Source organism: Dasypus novemcinctus, chromosome 4, assembly GCF_030445035.2.
Source record: "Dasypus novemcinctus isolate mDasNov1 chromosome 4, mDasNov1.1.hap2, whole genome shotgun sequence".
Classification (NCBI taxonomy): domain Eukaryota; kingdom Metazoa; phylum Chordata; class Mammalia; order Cingulata; family Dasypodidae; genus Dasypus; species Dasypus novemcinctus.
Genome location: NC_080676.1, coordinates 77,148,914 through 77,167,322, shown reverse-complemented (window position 1 = coordinate 77,167,322; position 18,409 = coordinate 77,148,914). Strand labels below are relative to the sequence as shown.

At 38.2% G+C, this 18,409-nt stretch overlaps 1 protein-coding gene across 1 annotated transcript in view; it reads left to right on the top strand.

Annotated features, from left to right (window-relative positions):
• The window catches only part of SEC22A (SEC22 homolog A, vesicle trafficking protein), an 85,068-nt gene that overhangs the window by 36,828 nt on the left and 29,831 nt on the right, over positions 1–18,409 (top strand). The window contains exon 5 of the mRNA XM_004465793.5: positions 11,556–11,671. Within this exon, the coding sequence (XP_004465850.1) occupies positions 11,556–11,671 (116 nt within the window). The remainder of the gene's footprint in view (positions 1–11,555; positions 11,672–18,409) is intronic.

The window sequence follows — 18,409 nt, the reverse complement described above, 5'->3', positions numbered from 1 at the left end:
TCACTATGTGTTATTATCCACTCTATACATTTCCACACTTTTACAGTAAGGCTAATTAAAACTTTTATGTACATTAAACATCAGTAGTCCATCTCAGTCCTCCTCTTCTTTAAGAATCCACCATCTACCACCAGGTCCTTAACATATTTTCCTACAATTTCTTCCAGAAGTTTTATGGTTCTTGCTTTTATTTTTAGGTTTTTGGTCCATTTTAAGTTAATTTTTGGATAAGGTGTGAGACAGGGGTCCTCTTTCCTTCTTTCAGCTATGGATGTCCAATTCTTTCAGCACCTTTTGTTGAATGGATAGTTCTGCTGGAGCTGTGTGAGTTTGACAGGCTAGTCAAAAATCACTTGACCATACCTGTAAGGGTCTGTTTCTGAACCATAAATTTGGGTCCATTGGTTTATTGTGTCTGTCTTCAGGCCAGTACCATGCTGTTTTTACTACTATATGTAGATATTATGATTTAATGTCTGGAGATGAGGGTTTACTTTTCCTTTTTATAATGTTTCCAGCTATTCAGGACTCCTTACCCTTCCAAATAAATGTAATGCTCGTGTTTTCAATTTTTTCTTTAATGCTGGTGGAATTTTTATCGGGATTGCATTAAATCTGTGTATCAATTTGAGTAGAATTGACATCTTGATGATATTTAGTCTTCCAATCCATGAGCATGGAATATTTTTCCAGGGCTTTTTTGGTTTGTTTTAACATTGAGTTGCAGTTTTCTGAATATGAGTGCTTTACATCATTGGTTAAGTTTATTCCTGACTGAGTTTTATCTGTCATATTTTATTTTCACCACTCTTTTGACACTTTTAGTTACTTTTATTGACATAATCTTCATTTCTAGACTCTCTTCCAGGTCCCTCTCTCCTGTCTTTTCTATTCAGGCTCTAGCACACCCTTTAGTTTTCCTGAAAATCTGGTCTCTTGCTTAGAAATTCTGTTTCTGTTTATCTGTGAATATTCTAATTTTGCCCTCATTTTTGAAAGACAGTCTTGCTGGATATAAGATTTTTGGCTGAAAGTTTTTCTCTTGTAGTATCTTAAATATATCAGACCACTGTCTTCTCACCTCCGTGGTTTCTGGTGTGAAATCAGCACTTAATCTTATTGGATATCCTTTATATGTTTGCATTGCTTTTCTCTTGCTGCTCTCAGAATTCTGTCTTTGTCTTTGGCATTTGACATTCTGATGAGTATGCGTCTCAGAGTTGATCTATTTGGATTTTTTCTGATAGGAATACATTGTGCTTCTTGGACATGGCCTACTATGTCCTTCAATAGGGTTGGGAAATTTTCTACCATTATTTCTTCAAATATTCCTTCTGCCCCTTTTCCCTTCTCTTCTCCCTCTGGGACACCCATGACATGTATGTTTGCATGCCTTTGCTGTCATTTAGTTCCCCGGTTCAATTTTTTCCATTCTTTTCTTCATCTGTTCTTTTGTATGTTCACTTTCAGAGGCCATTTCTTCAAGCTCACCAGTCCTTTCTTCTGCCTTCTCAAATCTGCTATTATATGATTCCAATGTTTTTTTAATTTCATTTATTGCACCTCTCATTCCCATAAGATCTGCTGTTTTTCTGTGTATGCTTTCAAATTCTTCTTTGTTCTCATCCAGTGTCTTCTTAATATCCTTAATCTCTTTGGCCATGTCATTGAATTTATTAAGGAGATTTGTTTGGACATCTATAATTAGTTGTCTCAACTCCTTTATGTCATCTGGAGGCTTATCTTGTTCCTTTAACTGGACCATAGCTTCCTGTTTCTTGGTGTAGATTGTTTTTTTTTTGTTTTTGTTTTTTTTGTGTCTTCACATCTGACTTACTAGAGTATTTATTCTAAGTTCAGTTTTTATCTTTAATTTAGGGCTTCCTGCCCTTTCTCCCTTGCTGGTTGTGCAGTAGGAGCCAAGAATATAGTTGGTGCTGTAAGCTGTGGAGGCTCAGGCTGCCCTCATTGTGCCAGGGACCAGTGAAGCTTCTTCCAACTTTCTCCTTTGGCTGGGGTAGGGACAGAGTCACAGCTGTATGGAATAATCCAAGTGTAGGCCTAGACTGTAGTTGCCCAGAGACACTGATGAAGCTTCATATCCCTTTCTTTCCTGCCTGGGACAGGGATGGAGCTGCAGGCGTGGGCAGCAATCTATGCAGTACAGGTCCAAGACGACCACAGTTGCCCTGGTAGTCTTCTGATTTTCAGTCTGTGCCAGCCAAAGTTACCTACAGTTGCCTGTATAGGTTGGTGCAGGGATCCTCAGTCTCCTCTCCGCCAGAGACGGGGCTGAAGTCTAGGCTAGGCCTGCAGGCTGATCTATGTGAAAGAAAGTGGTTCCTGCCGACACTGAGAGTTTCAGTCAGCCCCGGTTCCCCTAAGGCTGGGGGTGGAGTCAGAATGGCAGCTGCTGGCCTCTTTCTGACTTGGGCTGGTTCACACCCCAGCTGATCCCAGGGTTATCTCTTAGCCAGCCAAGTCTACCAATCAGTAGTCAAAGTCAGCAGCCGTGACCCTGTTTTTATTTCTGATTTTCCTTGTTTATATCCTCTCTTTTTCCTTTGTCAGTCTAGCTAAAATCTTGTCAGTTCTATTGATCTTTTCAAAGAACCATGTTTTATAATAGTTTTATTGATTCTTTTTTTCTGCATTCATTTATCTCTGCTCTAATCTTTGTTATTTTCTTCCTTCTGCTTACTTTGGTTTTAGAGTCCTCTTTTTTTTTTTTTTTTGTAGTTCTTACAGTTTTGACATTAGCTCTTTATTTTGAGGTCCTTCTACTTTTTAAGTTTTAAATTTCCCTCTCAGCATTGCCTCTGCTACGTACCATAAGTTTTGGTACATTGTGTTTTCATTTTCAGTCACCTCACTATATTTCCTAATTTCCCTTTTTTATTTCTTCCTTAACCTACTGGTTGTTTAGAGTGAATTGCTGATTTCCACATATTTGTGAATTTTCAATTTTTCTCTCACTGATTTCTAGCTTCATTCCATTGTGGTCAGAGAATATGCATTGTGTGATTTCAAAATTTTTGAGTATGTTGAGACTTGTTTTGTGACCTTTCAAATGGTCTTTCCTGGAGAATGATCCATGTGCACTCAAGAAGAAAGTGTATTTTGTTGTTGGTTGAAGTGTTTTATATATGCCTGTTAGGTCTATTTGGTTTAGAGTATCATTCAAGTCTTGTATTTCCTTATTGATCTTTTTTTTTTTTAAGATTTATTTTTATTTATTTATTCCCGCCCCCCCATTGTGTGTTCTCTTGTGTCCATTTGCTGTGTGTTCCTCTGTATCCACTTGCATTCTCGTCAGGAGGCATGGAAATCTGTGTCTCTTTGTTGTGTTATCTTGCTTGTCAGCTCTCCATGTGTGCAATGCCACTCCTTGGCGGGCTGTGCTTTTTGCCCTGTGTTTGAACCCTAGACCTCCCATATGGTAGGTGGATGCTCTATCAGTTGAGCCATATCTGCTTCCCTCCTTATTGATTTTCTGACTAAATAATCTACCCATTGTTGAAAGTGATGTATTGAAGTCTACTATTACTGTAGAACTGTCAATTTCTCCCTTCAAATCTCTCAGTGTTTGTTTCATGTATTTGTTAACTGCATGTATATTTATAATTGTTACATTCTCTTGTTAAATTGACCCTGTTATCAGTATATAATGACTAACTTTGTCCCTCCTAACTGTTTATAACTTAATGTTTATTTTATCTGATCTTAGTAGTTAGTCCCAGCTCCCTTTTGGTTACTACTTGCATGCTATATATATTTTTCCATCCTTTCACTTCCAACCTACTTGTATTTTTGAATTTAAGTTGAGTCTCTTGCAGACATCACATAGTTGGGTCATGCTTTTTTAGGCATTCTTTCAATCTCTCTATTGACTGGAGAGATTAATCCATTTACATTGAAAGTCATCATTGACAATGCAGGACTTTCTTCTGCCATTTTCCTATTTAACTTTTGTAAATCTTATACCTTTTGGCCCTGAATTTTTCCATTAATGCCTAATTTTTTATTGATTTGATTTTTTTGTGTTTACCATATTGCATGCCTTCTCATTTCTATCTGGATATATTTTTCATATGTTTTCCTTATGGTTACCATGGGGTTAAAATTTAGCATCCTAAATATATAACATTCATTTGGTTTGATACCAATCGACTTTACCCCAAACTATCTGCAATTTACTGGTCTTTACTGTAATTTACCAGCCTTTTTCTCCCACTCTTTCCTGCATCCTATACAGTGTTATACTGGCCTCTGGAGTTTCAAATAGTTGTTTCAGACATTTCAGGCCTGTTTAATAGTTGTTTTGGTGGAAGGACTGAATTCTCGAGCTTCCTATTCTGCCACCTTCACACAGTCCTCTCCTGTAATAACCTGTAGTCTATGAATTTGCCTATTCTTGATATTTCATGTAAGTGGAATTGTACAATATTTATCCTATTGTGTCTGGCTTTTTCATGTAGTATGTTTTTTAGTTTCATGCATGTTATGCATATATCAGAACTTCATTCCTTCATATGGTCTGTATAATTTTTCCTTATATGTGTATATCATATTTTGTTTATCCACTCATCTGTTGATGGATACTTGGGTTGCTTCCACCTTTTTTGCTGTTGTGACTAATGCTGTTATGAACATTAGTGTACAAATGTCTGATTTTCTTGACCCCTTTTTAATTTCATTGTTGCTTATACGTTTCTCTGTTTTTTTTAAATTTTGAGTTCATCAGAAGGGTTCTCATATGACCCTATTTGTTTCTTTAAATTCTGCCTTGGAGTCTACCTCTTGTAATTGGTCATATCTCTTTTCCTAACTATACATTTGCTTATATATATCTTTTACATGAATCTTGGTGTCTAGATTCTTTTTAGTTTGTTATAATGAACTCTAAGATAGCTAAGACATATTTTTCCTTAAGGTATTATTTATTGCACATCATCCACCAGTTCTTCTTTTTAGTCAAAATGTCTGCCAGAACATCTCTTTCCTTTATTCTCATTAGCTATTTTTAAAAGGTGATATTATCAGGAAGTAATTCTGATACTTTTGGAGAATGAAACTGCTTACAAACAGATATCAGATAATTCTACATCACTTGTACATCTTGCCTTCATATCAATTCCAGAATGTATCAGGAAAGCTTTGTTCGTATGCATTTTGAATAATCAAGCTAACATACTCTCATTAAGGTTATTATTTGACATCAGCAGGAATGGCAGAATAAAGAGCACAAAAAGCCACTCCTCTATATAAACAGTAAATACAGTGGCCAAAATTTGTCAGAATCAACCTTTTCAGAACTGTGGAAATAAAGCAAAGACTTGTAACTATCTAAGGGATGTTTATTTGAAATAAATGAATCTTGGTCAGAATAGTGAGTATTTTGGTATTTTAACATGCCTTTTTCCCATTAACTGTCCTTAGCTCTGTTGTATCCTTGAAACCTAGAGCCTTGCAGCATGAGGCCATGAAAGCCAGGAGCCTAGTGACCACTGGAATGGGTAAAACAGTTCTGGAGCCCCCCCAAAGCTCCAGTCCCAGGGAATTGTCACTATTTGACCTGTCTAGCAGTTCCCTGGAAATTGCCACTTCCAACACTTGTCTTTATTTGACATGACTCAGAGCTTGCTCATTACAAGCAACTTTTTCATTGGGTAGTTTGTTGGAAACAGTTAGTGGCAGTTGTTTAGCATTGCTGCTGCTGGACATGGCCGTAACTGTTGGAGGAAACAAGAGCTGAACAAAAAGCTTAAAGGAAAAGCAGGTGAATGAGATGTCCATAGGGGGCTTTGAAAATTTCTTTGTTCCTGCAACTCTAGGAGGCCACTATGCATATGTAAGGCTGTGTGTATGCCGAGGAAAAATCTCAGAAGGCCCTAAGCCTTCAGCTTTGACTGATCTTACAGCTCTACACAAGTAAGAAGTGAAGGCTAAGGAAGTTTGCAAGCATAATCCCTATCAAAATCTTAGCCATTTTTCTTTCTTGTTTTTGCAGAGATTGACAAGCTGATCCTAAGATTCATATGGAATTTCAAGTCATGAGAATAGCTAAAACAATTGAAAAAGAAGGAAAAAGTTGGAGGACTAATATTTGCCTATTTCAAAATGTTCTGCTAAGCTATAGTTATCAAGACAGTGAATTCACTTCATATATTTTGACTTTCTGCTGTTAAGTGCATATATGTTTATAATTGTTAAATCTTCTTGTTGAGTTTACCCTTTTAGTGATGTATAATGTTCCTCTTTGTGTCTTGTAACAGTTTTTTGACCAAATGTATTTTGTATATTATTAATATAGCCATTCCCTCTCTTTTGATTATTATTTGCATGGAATCTTTTTCCATACTTTCACTTTCAACCTGTTTGTACCTGTAGATCTAAAATGAGTCTCTTGTAAACAGCATGTAGGTGGATCATGTTTCTTTTTCAATTCTGCCAATCTCTGCCTTTTGATTTTATGTTCTTCATGTCACATGTCTTCATGTCTTTATATATTTGCACACTAAATATTTATTCTTGCTTGTTATGCATTTGCATTTTCAGCCTTATAAGATAGCATTACAAATGAAAAAATGGTACAGGCATATTATGTTTACCCATATTTTTACTTATATTGAAGATCCTTATTTTTTCATCCAGAATCAAGATATTTTCAGTGTCCTTTTCTTTCAACATGGAAGACTCCCTTTAGTATTTCCTGTTAATAAGCAGGTATAGTGATAATGAACTCCCTCATTTTTTGTTTGTCTGGAAATATATTCTCCCTCATTTTTGAAGGACAACTTTGCTTTGTATATTATTTACAGTTAGTAGGATTTTTTTTTTTCCTCTCTTTTTAACACTTTAAATGTGTCCTCCCACTGCCTTTTGGCCTCCATGGTTTCTTCGAGAAATTGGATGTTAATCTTATTAAGGATCCCTTATATGTGACACGTACCTTCTCTCTAGCACTTTTTAAGATTGTCTTTGTCCTTGGCATTGGAAAGTTCTATCATAATGTATCTCAGTATAGATTTGTTTGGGTTCATCCTGCTTTGTGTGTGTTTGGCATTTTGGATTTGTATATTCATGTTTCATCAGATTTGGGAAGTTTTCTGCCATAATTTCTACAAATATTTTTTCTGGCCTTTTATCTCTTTCTTTTCTTGGAGACTCCTAAGAAAGGTATATTGGTATACTTGAAGGTGTTTGTCTTAATTTGCCAAAGGCAGCTGATGAAAAATACCAGAAATGAGTTGGCTTTTATAAAAGGAAATTTATTAGGGGTAAAAGCTTATCGGTCTAAGTCTGTGAAAAATGTCCAAATCATGACACCATCAGGGATGCTGTCTCAACAAAACCAGTTAGTGGTGATCTTGGCATCCTGTCATGTGGTAAGGCAAGATGGCAGCTGATCTCTACTGAGGTCCCTGTCTTTCCCTCCAGAATCTACCATCTCTTGGAGTTCAGCTGTTGGCAATCAGGCAGTATGGCTTGTTTCTTTCTGGGCTTCCTCTCTCAGCCTTGCAGCTCTACTTTCTCCCAGATCCCAGCTGTGGACATTCAGGCATATGACTCATCTCTTCAGTCTTTTTTTTTTTTTTTTTAAAGATTTATTTTTATTTATTTAATTCCCCTCCCCTCGTTGTCTGTTTTTCTGTGTCTTTTTGCTGCGTCTTTTTGTTTCTTTGTCCGCTTCTGTTGTCGTCAGTGGCACAGGAAGTGTGGGTGGCGCCATTCCTCGGCAGGCTGCTCCCTCCTTCGCGCTGGGCGGCTCTCCTTATGGGTGCACTCCTTGCCCCACGCGGGGGACACCCCTGTGTGGCACGGCATTCCTTGCGCGCATCAGCACTGCGCATGGGCCAGCTCCACATGGGTCAAGGAGGCCCAGGGCTTGAACCACGGACCTCCCATGTGGTAGACGGACGCCCTAACCACTGGGCCAAAGTCCGTTTCCCTCTCTTCAGTCTTGAGCTGCACCTTGGACCCAACCTCTTGGGGGCTTCATGCCTCAGTTTTGACTGCTAGGAACCCTTGCATCTTTTCTCATATGGCAGGATCAAAATGTCAGAGCCTCCTTTTTTGTGTATCTCTTCTCTTTGTGTTTGTTTATATAAGGCTCCAGTGAGAGGGCAGAGAACCAAACTGAGTCATGCCTTACTGATGTAGTCCTATCACAAGTGATCGAATCAAGTGATCTAATCAAGGTTCCTTAACTGAATCTAATGCAGCCAAAGGGTCTCACACCCATAGGAATTAGATTAGTTCAAAAACATAATCTTTTTTTTTGGAGTCACTAAATTCAAACCGTCAGTGTTCTACAGGTTCCTCAGACTTCCTTTTATTTTAAATTCCATTTTCTTCTGCTCCTCAACCTGGACAGTTTCAGTTGTTTTGTCTTTGAGTTCCTGATCTTTTCTTCTGCCTCCTCCAAACTGCTCTTGAACCCCTTAATTCCATAGTTTCCATTTGGTTCTTCTTTTTTTTAAAATTTTATTTATTTAGTTTATTTATTTCTCTCCCCTCCCCCCCCAGTTGTCTTCTCTCTAAGTCCATTCGCTGTGTTCTTCTGTGACCGCTTCATCCTTATCAGCAGCACTGGGAATCTGTTTCTTTTTGCTGCATCATCTTGTTGTATCAGCTCTCCATGCCATTCTTGGGCAGGCTGCACTTTCTTTTGCACTGGGTGGCTCTCCTTACAGGGCACACTCCTTGTGTATGGGGCTCCCCTATGCGGGGTACACCCCTGTGTGGCACAGCATTCCTTGTGAGCATCAGCACTGTGCAAGGGCCAGCTGCACATGGGTCAAGGAGGCCCGGGGTTTGAATCATGGACCTCCCCTATAGTAGGTGGACGCCCTATCCATTGGGCCAAGTCTGCTTCCCTGGTTGTTCTTCTTTTTTTTTTTTTAAAGATTTATTTATTTATTTCTCTCCCCTCGCCCACCCCCTCCCCCTGCCCTGGTCCGGTTGTCTGTTCTCAGTGTCTATTTGCTGTGTCGTCTTCTTTGTCCGCTTCTGTTGTTGTCAGCAGCATGGGAATCTGTGTTTCTTTTTGTTGCATCATCTTGCTGTGTCAGCTCTCCATGTGGGTGGCGCCATCCTTAGGCAGGCTGCATTTTCTTTTGCGCTGGGTGGCTCTCCTTATGGGGTGCACTCCTTGCACATGGGGCTCCCCTATGCGGGGGCCACCCCTGCATGGCATGGCAGTCCTTGTGCGTATCAGCACTGCGCATGGGCCAGCTGCGCACAGGTCAGGGAGGCCCTGGATTTGAACTGTGGACCTCCCATGTGGTAGACAGATGCCCTAACCACTGGGCCAAGTCCGCTTCCCCACTGGTTCTTCTTTATAATTTCTTTCTCATTATTGAAATTCTCATTTTATTCCTATATTGTTTTCTTGATTTTCTTTAATTTTTTTGTTCATGCTTTCCTTTATATCACTGATTCTATTTATGAGAGTTTTTCTGAGATCTTTGGTTGTAATTCCAAAGATAATACTTCCTCTGGAATATTTCCCCTCAAATTCTTTATATATAAATATATATATATATATATGTATGTGTGTGTGTGTTTTGTTTTGTTTTTTTGAGGTACTGGGCTGGGGATTGAACCCTGGTTCTCACACGTGGGAAGCTGGTACTCAACCACTGAGCTACATCAGCTCCCTTGAGCTGGTTTTTCCATTTGTTTTCTTGTTTGTGTTTTTGTTTTTTAGAAGACACTGGGGACTGAACCTGGGACCTCCCCTGTGGGTAACAGGCGCTCAACCACTTGAGCCACATTCTGCTCCCTCAAATTCTTCTTGTCATATAAATGAACCATACTTTCCTGTCTTGTGTGTTTTGTAATTTTTTGTTGCGAACTGGAAATTACGAGTATACATTGTGATCTCTCTGAAATGTAAGTCTCCCACTCTTCAGTGTGCCAGACTAAGAACAAGAAGAAAGAAAGAAAGAAAGAAAAAAAAAAACAAAAAACGAGAGGGCAAAAAAGGAAAAGAAAAAAATACTAACAGACAAAATACCTTCCTATACACACACACACACACACAAAGGAAAAAAATATTCATTTCTTAAATAGATATTCATCATCACATTAAAATGGTAATAATTTTTCCAGTGAAGAATGCTAATACCTTACTTAAACATAAAAAGCTAAGGTTTTTAGTTAGAATGCAGGATATTTGGGGTTTTTAATAAGGTGAACTAGTTTTATATATTTTAGAGGTGTGATTTATGTAATCTATTCACTTGTCAGGTGGTTTTATGTTCAAGGTCCATATTAAGGATTTCTTCTTTCTTTTCATTTAGAGGCCAGTTCTCCCTTACTCACTAAGAGAGAGGGAGAGAGAAGGTAAAATGTAATTTATTGGTAGACCAATTTGGGTAGATATTTAAATTGTACAATTTGTTCTTTACTGATATAAGAACTTAGTAACTTAGTATCATTACTTTATAATGACAATTTTCTATTTTCATATTAAAATCTTGAGGATATTGATTAAGAGACCAGGTAATAGCTAAGAAAATACTACCTTTTTCTGAATATTAGCATTTTTTGCTGAGCCTAAGAAATAAATACTTTTTTTGTGATCTGTGGGTTTTTTTTTCTTTATGAGCTGTTTAAGGAAGCTATTCTTCTGTAAAGGTTGAATATAAGTAGGTAAGATTTAAGCCCTTCCTTATATTAATATTCTGCCTCATTAACTTCATTCTTGGCACTTTTACACTTCATTGATTTCAACAAAATGATCTAAAATGTGGTTCTATTGTTCTTTTTTTTCTCTCTCCCTTTTGAGGCCAAGATGATTTTGTATTTAGTTTTGTGTTTTCATTAGGCTCATTGTTAATTCAATATATTAAAAGCAAGTTGATGATTAAAGGAAGATTTAATAACTGAATGTCTTGCTGCTGAAGCCTCAAAAGATAAGGGAATGTATAAATGCAACGTGGTCACTATTTCAACTAGCATTTTATCATTTTACCTTCAAGTAGGCTTCAGAGGACCAATAACTCCATAGCTATAAGATTCCATTGTTGAATTCAGATTGGTGATTATGTTTGAACTTTGATGGATATAGCCCCAGAGCCCAAAAAAGGGAGAGCTTTTCTTAAAAGCAAGCTAACTATGTCTTTAATATGTTTTCTGAGCATTTTCAGAAAAAGTAAGAATTATGCAGTGAGTTTCCAAGGAAAGTTACTTTTGCAAATATTGCAACTAGTTGCAAGTAGTAAATATATTTAAGCAGTAAGGTTTTTGCCTATATGATTTACTGCCAGACTGAGCAGTTTTTAGCACTACATATCCCAAATATAAGTTAGGTGCCTTTGTTAAAAATGTGTAGAAAAAGCAAATAATTTAATTTGAGTTTAGGGAAAAGAACTGTTACGTTATGAAATGTTTGTTAAGTATTTAATTACTTAGATATATTGTTAAAATAATTTGACGAAAATTAATTTGTATTTGACCCATTTAAATAGAGCAGTAAATCTTTGTGTTACATAAGTTTCGATACATGAGATATTTGGTGTTCATTTCTATCATTTCTAATTTTTCAGCTCACCAGCGACTGGAACCAACAACTCTCTCAGGGATTGTGGCATTTATTCTTAGTCTTTTATGTGGAGCTCTGAATTTAATTCGAGGCTTTCATGCCATAGAAAGTCTCCTGCAGGTATTGTGCCATTTTTGCAAATTCAGGTGACTGTATCTATTGATTTAATTTGTTATACAACTATTTTGAATTGGATGAGATATTAGTACAACTTACAGTGCATTCTTTTTTTTTTTTTTTTTTAAAGATTTATTTATTTATTTAATTCCCCCCCCTCCCCTGGTTGTCTGTTCTTGGTGTCTATTTGCTGCGTCTTGTTTCTTTGTCCACTTCTGTTGTCGTCAGCGGCACGGGAAGTGTGGGCGGCGCCATTCCTGGGCAGGCTGCTCTTTCTTTTTACGCTGGGCGGCTTTCCTCACAGGCGCACTCCTTGCGCGTGGGGCTCCCCCACGCGGGGGACACCCTTGCGTGGCAGGGCACTCCTTGCGCGCATCAGCACTGCGCATGGCCAGCTCCACACGGGTCAAGGAGGCCCGGGGTTTGAACCGCGGACCTCCCATATGGTAGACGGACGCCCTAACCACTGGGCCAAAGTCCGTTTCCCTACAGTGCATTCTTAAATCATTTGTTCTTTATATCAATCCTTATCCCACACTGATATCTAGTTGGCTTCTTTGACTTAACACGTATTTAACATCTCCAAAGCAGTAGGCCATTGCTTGTAGGTACTCTGGGGACATCAAGACATGTGACATGGGCCCTGCAGTCTCAGAGCTTACATTTGAATTGGGAAGAAAAAGAAATCCATGAATACTTGCCAAGTACACAGAGTTCAGAAGAGGAGGGGTTAGTGTGAACAACATATGAAAAGATTTTGTGGAGAAGGTAGGCCTAGAAAGATAAAAGTAGACAGAAAGGAGTGGAATAATGAAGAGGACCTCCATGAACAATGTTTTTGTCCCACTTCTCTGTCATCCTACTTAATTATCTGTTCCTTTCCCTTTTTAGTTGGTAGCCCTTTAAAACCTGAGATACCTGTGCCATCCCTGATTCCTTCAGATATTGCCAACTATTTTGTTTTCTAGTGTATTTTTTTACTGTCCTTCTTAAGCATGTTTTTTTTTTTCGGAGACTGTAGCCTTCAGAACATACTTTTTCTCTTAATGAATTTCATTGGAAACTTCCTTTCTTAAAGTCTAGTTCATTTCAGACTGTACAGATTCCCTTTTCCTTATTCATACTTACTTTCTCTGAAAGACTCTTGATACTTCAACATTATGAATCAATTCTTTTTTTTTTTTTTAGTCAGCATTAGACTCAAAATACCTTGCTCTTTCCCATTTGTGAAAACCCATCCACTACACTTTATATTTGTTTTAAATTTGCTGGTAGATTGGGAACACTCAGAAGGTACCATTCTACTAGGCTTCATTCCAGCAGAAAGTTCAATTTTGAGCCAGTTAGACAGCCTGTCAAAAAGAAACAAAGGCAATTTGGAGACTACTGCTTAAATAGATAGTGAATAAGATACTCTTATTTTCTTTTTTTGGATATAGTGGAAAGAACAGTAGTGTAGGGGTTTAAAGAGTTTATTTCTTGTGTGTATATGAAACAAAGGGAGGTGCTGGCCTTAGTTCAGCTACTGCTTACATCTGTGATCTTGGATAGGTCACCTTACTTTTTGATCCTCAGTTCTATTGCTTGTAAAGTGAAAGAGAATGGTGGATTTGATGAGTATTTTTCAATGTATGAAACACATTTACCACTGGCTACACAACATGATTTTAGGTGATATGAGAGTGAACATTTTGAATTTTAAGAACTACGTATTTCAAAAATTAACTCAAAATGAATCAAAGACCTAAATATAAGAACTAGGACTATCAAACCTCCTAGAAGAAAACGTAGGAAGGCATCTTTAGGATCTTGTGTTAAGTAGTGGTTTCTTAGACTTTATACCCAACACATAAGCAACAAAAGAAAAAATAGATACATAAGACCTCATCAAAATTCAGAACTTTTGTACATCAGAGGACTTTATCATGAAAGTGAAAAGACATCCTACTCAGTGGAGGAAAATAGTTGGAAACTCATATCTGATAAGGGTTTAATATCCAGAATAAATAGAGAAATCCTACAGCTTAACAATAAAAAGAGAACCCAATTTTAAAATGGCAAAAGACTTGAATAGAATGGCTAATAATTAAAAATTTTAAGAATTTGGCTAATGTAAAATTAATTTTAATAAAGATTCAATTTAATAAAATTAATTACCTAAGTAATCACATAATTAGTATTTAGAGTTGCCAAAAAATTGTGAAAGTGGCACATGAGGTTAGTAAAATTCTCTGGTTGCTTGAAACTAGAAAAAAAAAAAGGAGCAGGCCTAGACAAAAAAAAGTTTTTATACCACAGAACCATACCATCCCTGGCTCAGAAGACAGTATGTAAATTATAGAACTTGGAACTTAGACCACATTATCTTTGGGTTAAAATTCAGACAAGGCTATTATATCTAACAAAATCTGTTTAAAGAACAATATGTATGCTTGATTATTCTCAGGTACTCAGATATTCTGTCCCTCTTCTTCTTGGTCTGATACTTTCCTTCTCCCTCCTTTGATTCACTCCTTCAAACCTAAGGAGGGAAAAGGACATGGCTCAACTGATAGGGCATCTGCCTACCATATGGAGAGTCCAGGGTTCAATACCCAGGGCCTTCTGACCCATGTGGTGAGCTGGCCCATGCACAGTGCTGCCACACGCAAGAAGTGCTGTGCGAGGCAGGGGCGCCCCCACGTAGGGATGCTCTTCGCACAAGGAGGTGCCCCGCAAGGAGAGCTGTCCTGCATGAAAAAAGTGCAGCCTGCCCAGGAGTGGCACTGTACACACGGAGAGCTGACACAGCAAGATGATGCAACAAAAAATAGATGCAGTTTCCCGGTGCCACCTGACAATTCAAGCAGATGCAGAAGAACACACAGCAGACAACAGGGAGGAAGGGGAGAGAAATAAATAAAATGTATCTTAAAAAAAAAACTAAGGAAAGTAATTTAAGTTAATGTTTTTCATGATTTTGAACTACCACTTAACTAAAATCTGTCTTATTTCCTAGTATTCCATGTTCTCCCTCCGATCAGTAAGATCTTTGCCTCATTGCAGTGGATATAATTTTAGGTTTCAGAAGAACAGTGATCTGATTAAACTAATTATCACTAATATGTAATTGAATGATAGCTCTGAGATATCCTAGCCTGTTGCATTTTTTAAAGACCACTTTACAGATGAATATCATTCATGAAAATAGATGTAAATCCTCAACAAAAATAATACCGTATTGGGAAGTGGATATGGCTCAAGTGATAGACTTCCACCTACCATATGGGAAGACCCGGGTTCGATTCCTGGGCCCCCCTGGTGAAAAAGAAGAGAAGGCGTGTCCACACAGCAAGCCAGTGCCTGTGTGAGTGCCTGTGATGAGCCAGTGCCCATATGAGTGCCTGCATGGTGAGCCAGTACCCCACGCAAGTGAGTCATGCAGCAAGATGATGATGCATCAAAAGAGAGACCAGGGGAGAGTCAAGGTGAAGCATGGCAGAAACCAGGAACTGAGGTGGCACAATTGATAGAGAACCTCTCTCCGCATCAGAGGTCTCTAGGATCAAATCCCAGTGAATCCTTGAGGAGAGAAAATGAGAAGATAAGACAACATAGCAGAAACAGCAGGGTGGGAGGGGGGGAAATAAATCTTAAAAAAAAATTACCGTATGGAATCCAGCAATGTATAATAAAAAATTATATGCCACTACCAAGTGGGGTTTATTTTGTGTATGCAAGTCTGGTTCAACATTTGAAAATCAATTAATATAATTCATCACATCATCAATCTGAAGAAAAAAATCATATTGTTTATATCAATTGAAAAGCAATTGACAAAATCCAACACCATTCATGATAAAAACTCTCAGCAAACTAGGAATAGAGAATTTTCTCTGCTTGATAAAGAGTACCTACATAAAACCTATAGTCAATGTCATACTTAATGGTAAAAGCTAGATGCTTTCTTCCCAAGATTGTGAACAAGGTAAGGATGTCTCCATCACCACTCCTACTTGACATCATACTGGAAGTCCTGGCTAAAGCAATATGACAAGAAAAAGAAATGAGAAGTAGATTAGGAAGGAAGAAATAAAATTTATTCACAGATGTCATGATTGTCTATATAGAAAATCCCAAAGAATTGACAACAAAGAAAACCCTCCTGGACTTATAAGCAATTATAGCAAGACTACAGGACACAAAGTTAATTCATAAAAGTCAGTCACTTTCCTATATACCAACAATGAATGATTGACATTCATTTATATTATATAATTATATATACCAATTTTTTAATCAATTGTAATGTACCATACTAATACAAAAATGAGAATCTTTGACAGAAGAGGAAGAGGATATATGGGAATACTTCTTACCTGTTCAATTTTCTGTAAACCTAAAACTGCTCTAAAAAAATTAAGTATGTTAATACTTTTTTAAAAGCAAACACAAAGCACCGGCATTCAACAGAAACTTTCTCCTTAATAAAAAGTTGAAGGAGAATTGGAAAGGGGGAATGTTCTTACTCTTGGCTTTGGTATTCGTTACTTAGGTATTGTTATAATTAGTAGCATCTCAGGTACCGCCTATTGCCCCTAGCCCCCTTGTAGGAACCGGTGGACCAGACCTTCTCTTTCCATGGAAGGACTTAGCCTTCCCCTTCAGACAAGCCAGGTGGGGAGATCAAAGCCTCAGCCAGGATGGAGCCCAGGTTTGGGATTTCCGTTTTGTGTTTCAGGGTCAGATATAAATTTTTGTGCCCTTTCAAAATAATGGCCATGTGGAGAAAGCCAGTGAGAGATGAACAGACCAGGTCTTGTGACCATGTACCTACCAGTCCCTGCCATCTCAGCCTCAACTACCCACACTCCCAAGGATGGCCTGAGTGAATAATGGTCTGTTTTAATTTGCAGAAATTTGCAGAGAATCTCTGAAAAGATAAACTAATAAATGTGATGGGAAATGGGCAGATGGGAAATGGTGTGAGAATGAGATTCTTCATATTATAACTTTTATACGTTGTTTTGACTTTTTGAACCTTATGAGTTTATTAGTTATTCAAATTTTAAACAGTGAAAATAAATATTATCTCCTGTTATATAAGTGGGAAAAAAAGACAGCTTTTGTTACCTTAATTCGTAGATTTTCATGTAATAAAAATTTTAGGCAGAGTAAATATTGTTTTGGTGGTGGGGAGGAAGGAGGTTCGGGAGAGCATAAACATATTCCTTCAGTTTTTATAGCTTCTTCCTACCTTATAATCCACAATTTCCCTAGAAGCGTCAATGTTTTTGTGTTTATTTGTTTTAAGTAGTTCTTCAGAACTATGGTAATGGGGTGTGAAAGAGTCATGGGTAAATTATGGGTAGCAAAAGTTTAGTGTGGTCTTTTTATTAGTAGGTCATTTATGATTTGAGAACTCTGGATGCTTGTGTCTTTGAAGATATAGGCTTTTGATGGTTTATACAGAATCCTTTCTTTTTCATTGTTGTCCTAGGCTAAATTTATTCCAACAACTTTTTTTCTTGCCTAATTCAGGGATTTTTAAATTAGTCCATATGGGATTCTTAGCTAATTGGAAAACAGGGTTGTACCTAGCTATGTTGTTCCCTTAGCATTAATTTTCAACCTTCGTTCATTCATAACCAAGCTGATATATTCCAAATACATTCATCAATAGTTGAGGTTCCCACAACAGTGATCCTCAGAGAGAGAAGCAAGAAAGCACCAAAGGGGAAAGTTTTTGGAAATGTAGTCCATGGTAGTTTTAAAAGATTTAAAAGAGGGAAGTGGATTTGGCTCAATGGATAGAGCATCTCCTTCCACATGGGAGGTCCAGGGTTCAAACCCAGGGCCTCCTGACCTGTGTGGTGAGCTGGCCAATGTGCAGTGCTGATGCGTGCAAGGAGTGCTGTGCCACACAAGTGTCCCCCGCGTAGGGGAGCCCCACGCGCAAGGAGTACGCCCGTAACGAGAACCGCCCCGCGTGAAGAAAGTGCAGCCTGCCCAGGAGTGGCACTGCACACACAGAGAGCTGATGCAGCAAGATGACGCAACAAAAAGACAGATTCCCGGTGCCACCTTGTCCGTGACAAGAATACAGGCGGACACAGAAGAACACACAGCGAATGGACGTAGAGAGCAGACAACTGGGGAAGGGGGAAAGGGGAGAGAAATAAATAAAAAATAAATCTTAAAAAAAAAAGATTTAAAACACTTTCCAGCAAATTCTTATCCTCTCACCGAAAAGAGAATCACTGCCTTTGGAAAGCCACCGGACCAAAAGTAGAGATTTTCATTGCTCTGGTTATTAGGTATTTTATATCTACTTATAGAGAAACATGTTAGTAAGTGCCTGATACTGTTGTGTCAATTGAGAGGATTCGGTGACCACAGTAATGAAGACCAGGATGCAAGACTCTTCTGAGAAGGAAGGTTTATTAGCAGCCAGCCAGGCCCAGCGGACTTATGTCCAAAAACAGCCCTGAGCAGGATTTTCAGGTTGCCTTAATACAAGAGACACCTGGGCAGGGCCTGGAGCAGTTTTGGCGAGAAAAGGCTTTCTTTGTTGTATTAGGTTTCAGTTTCTTGGGATCTAGGGGCTTTTAGGAAACTAGGTAAGCTTGAATACACACTCAGTCTGTATCACTTAAATGGCTTTCCGGAACCCAGGCAAGTTTGACTACTCACACAGCCCATATCAATACTTGGTAATATTTTCCATGGTCTTGCTATTAAGATAAGTGAGGCAGTACTATG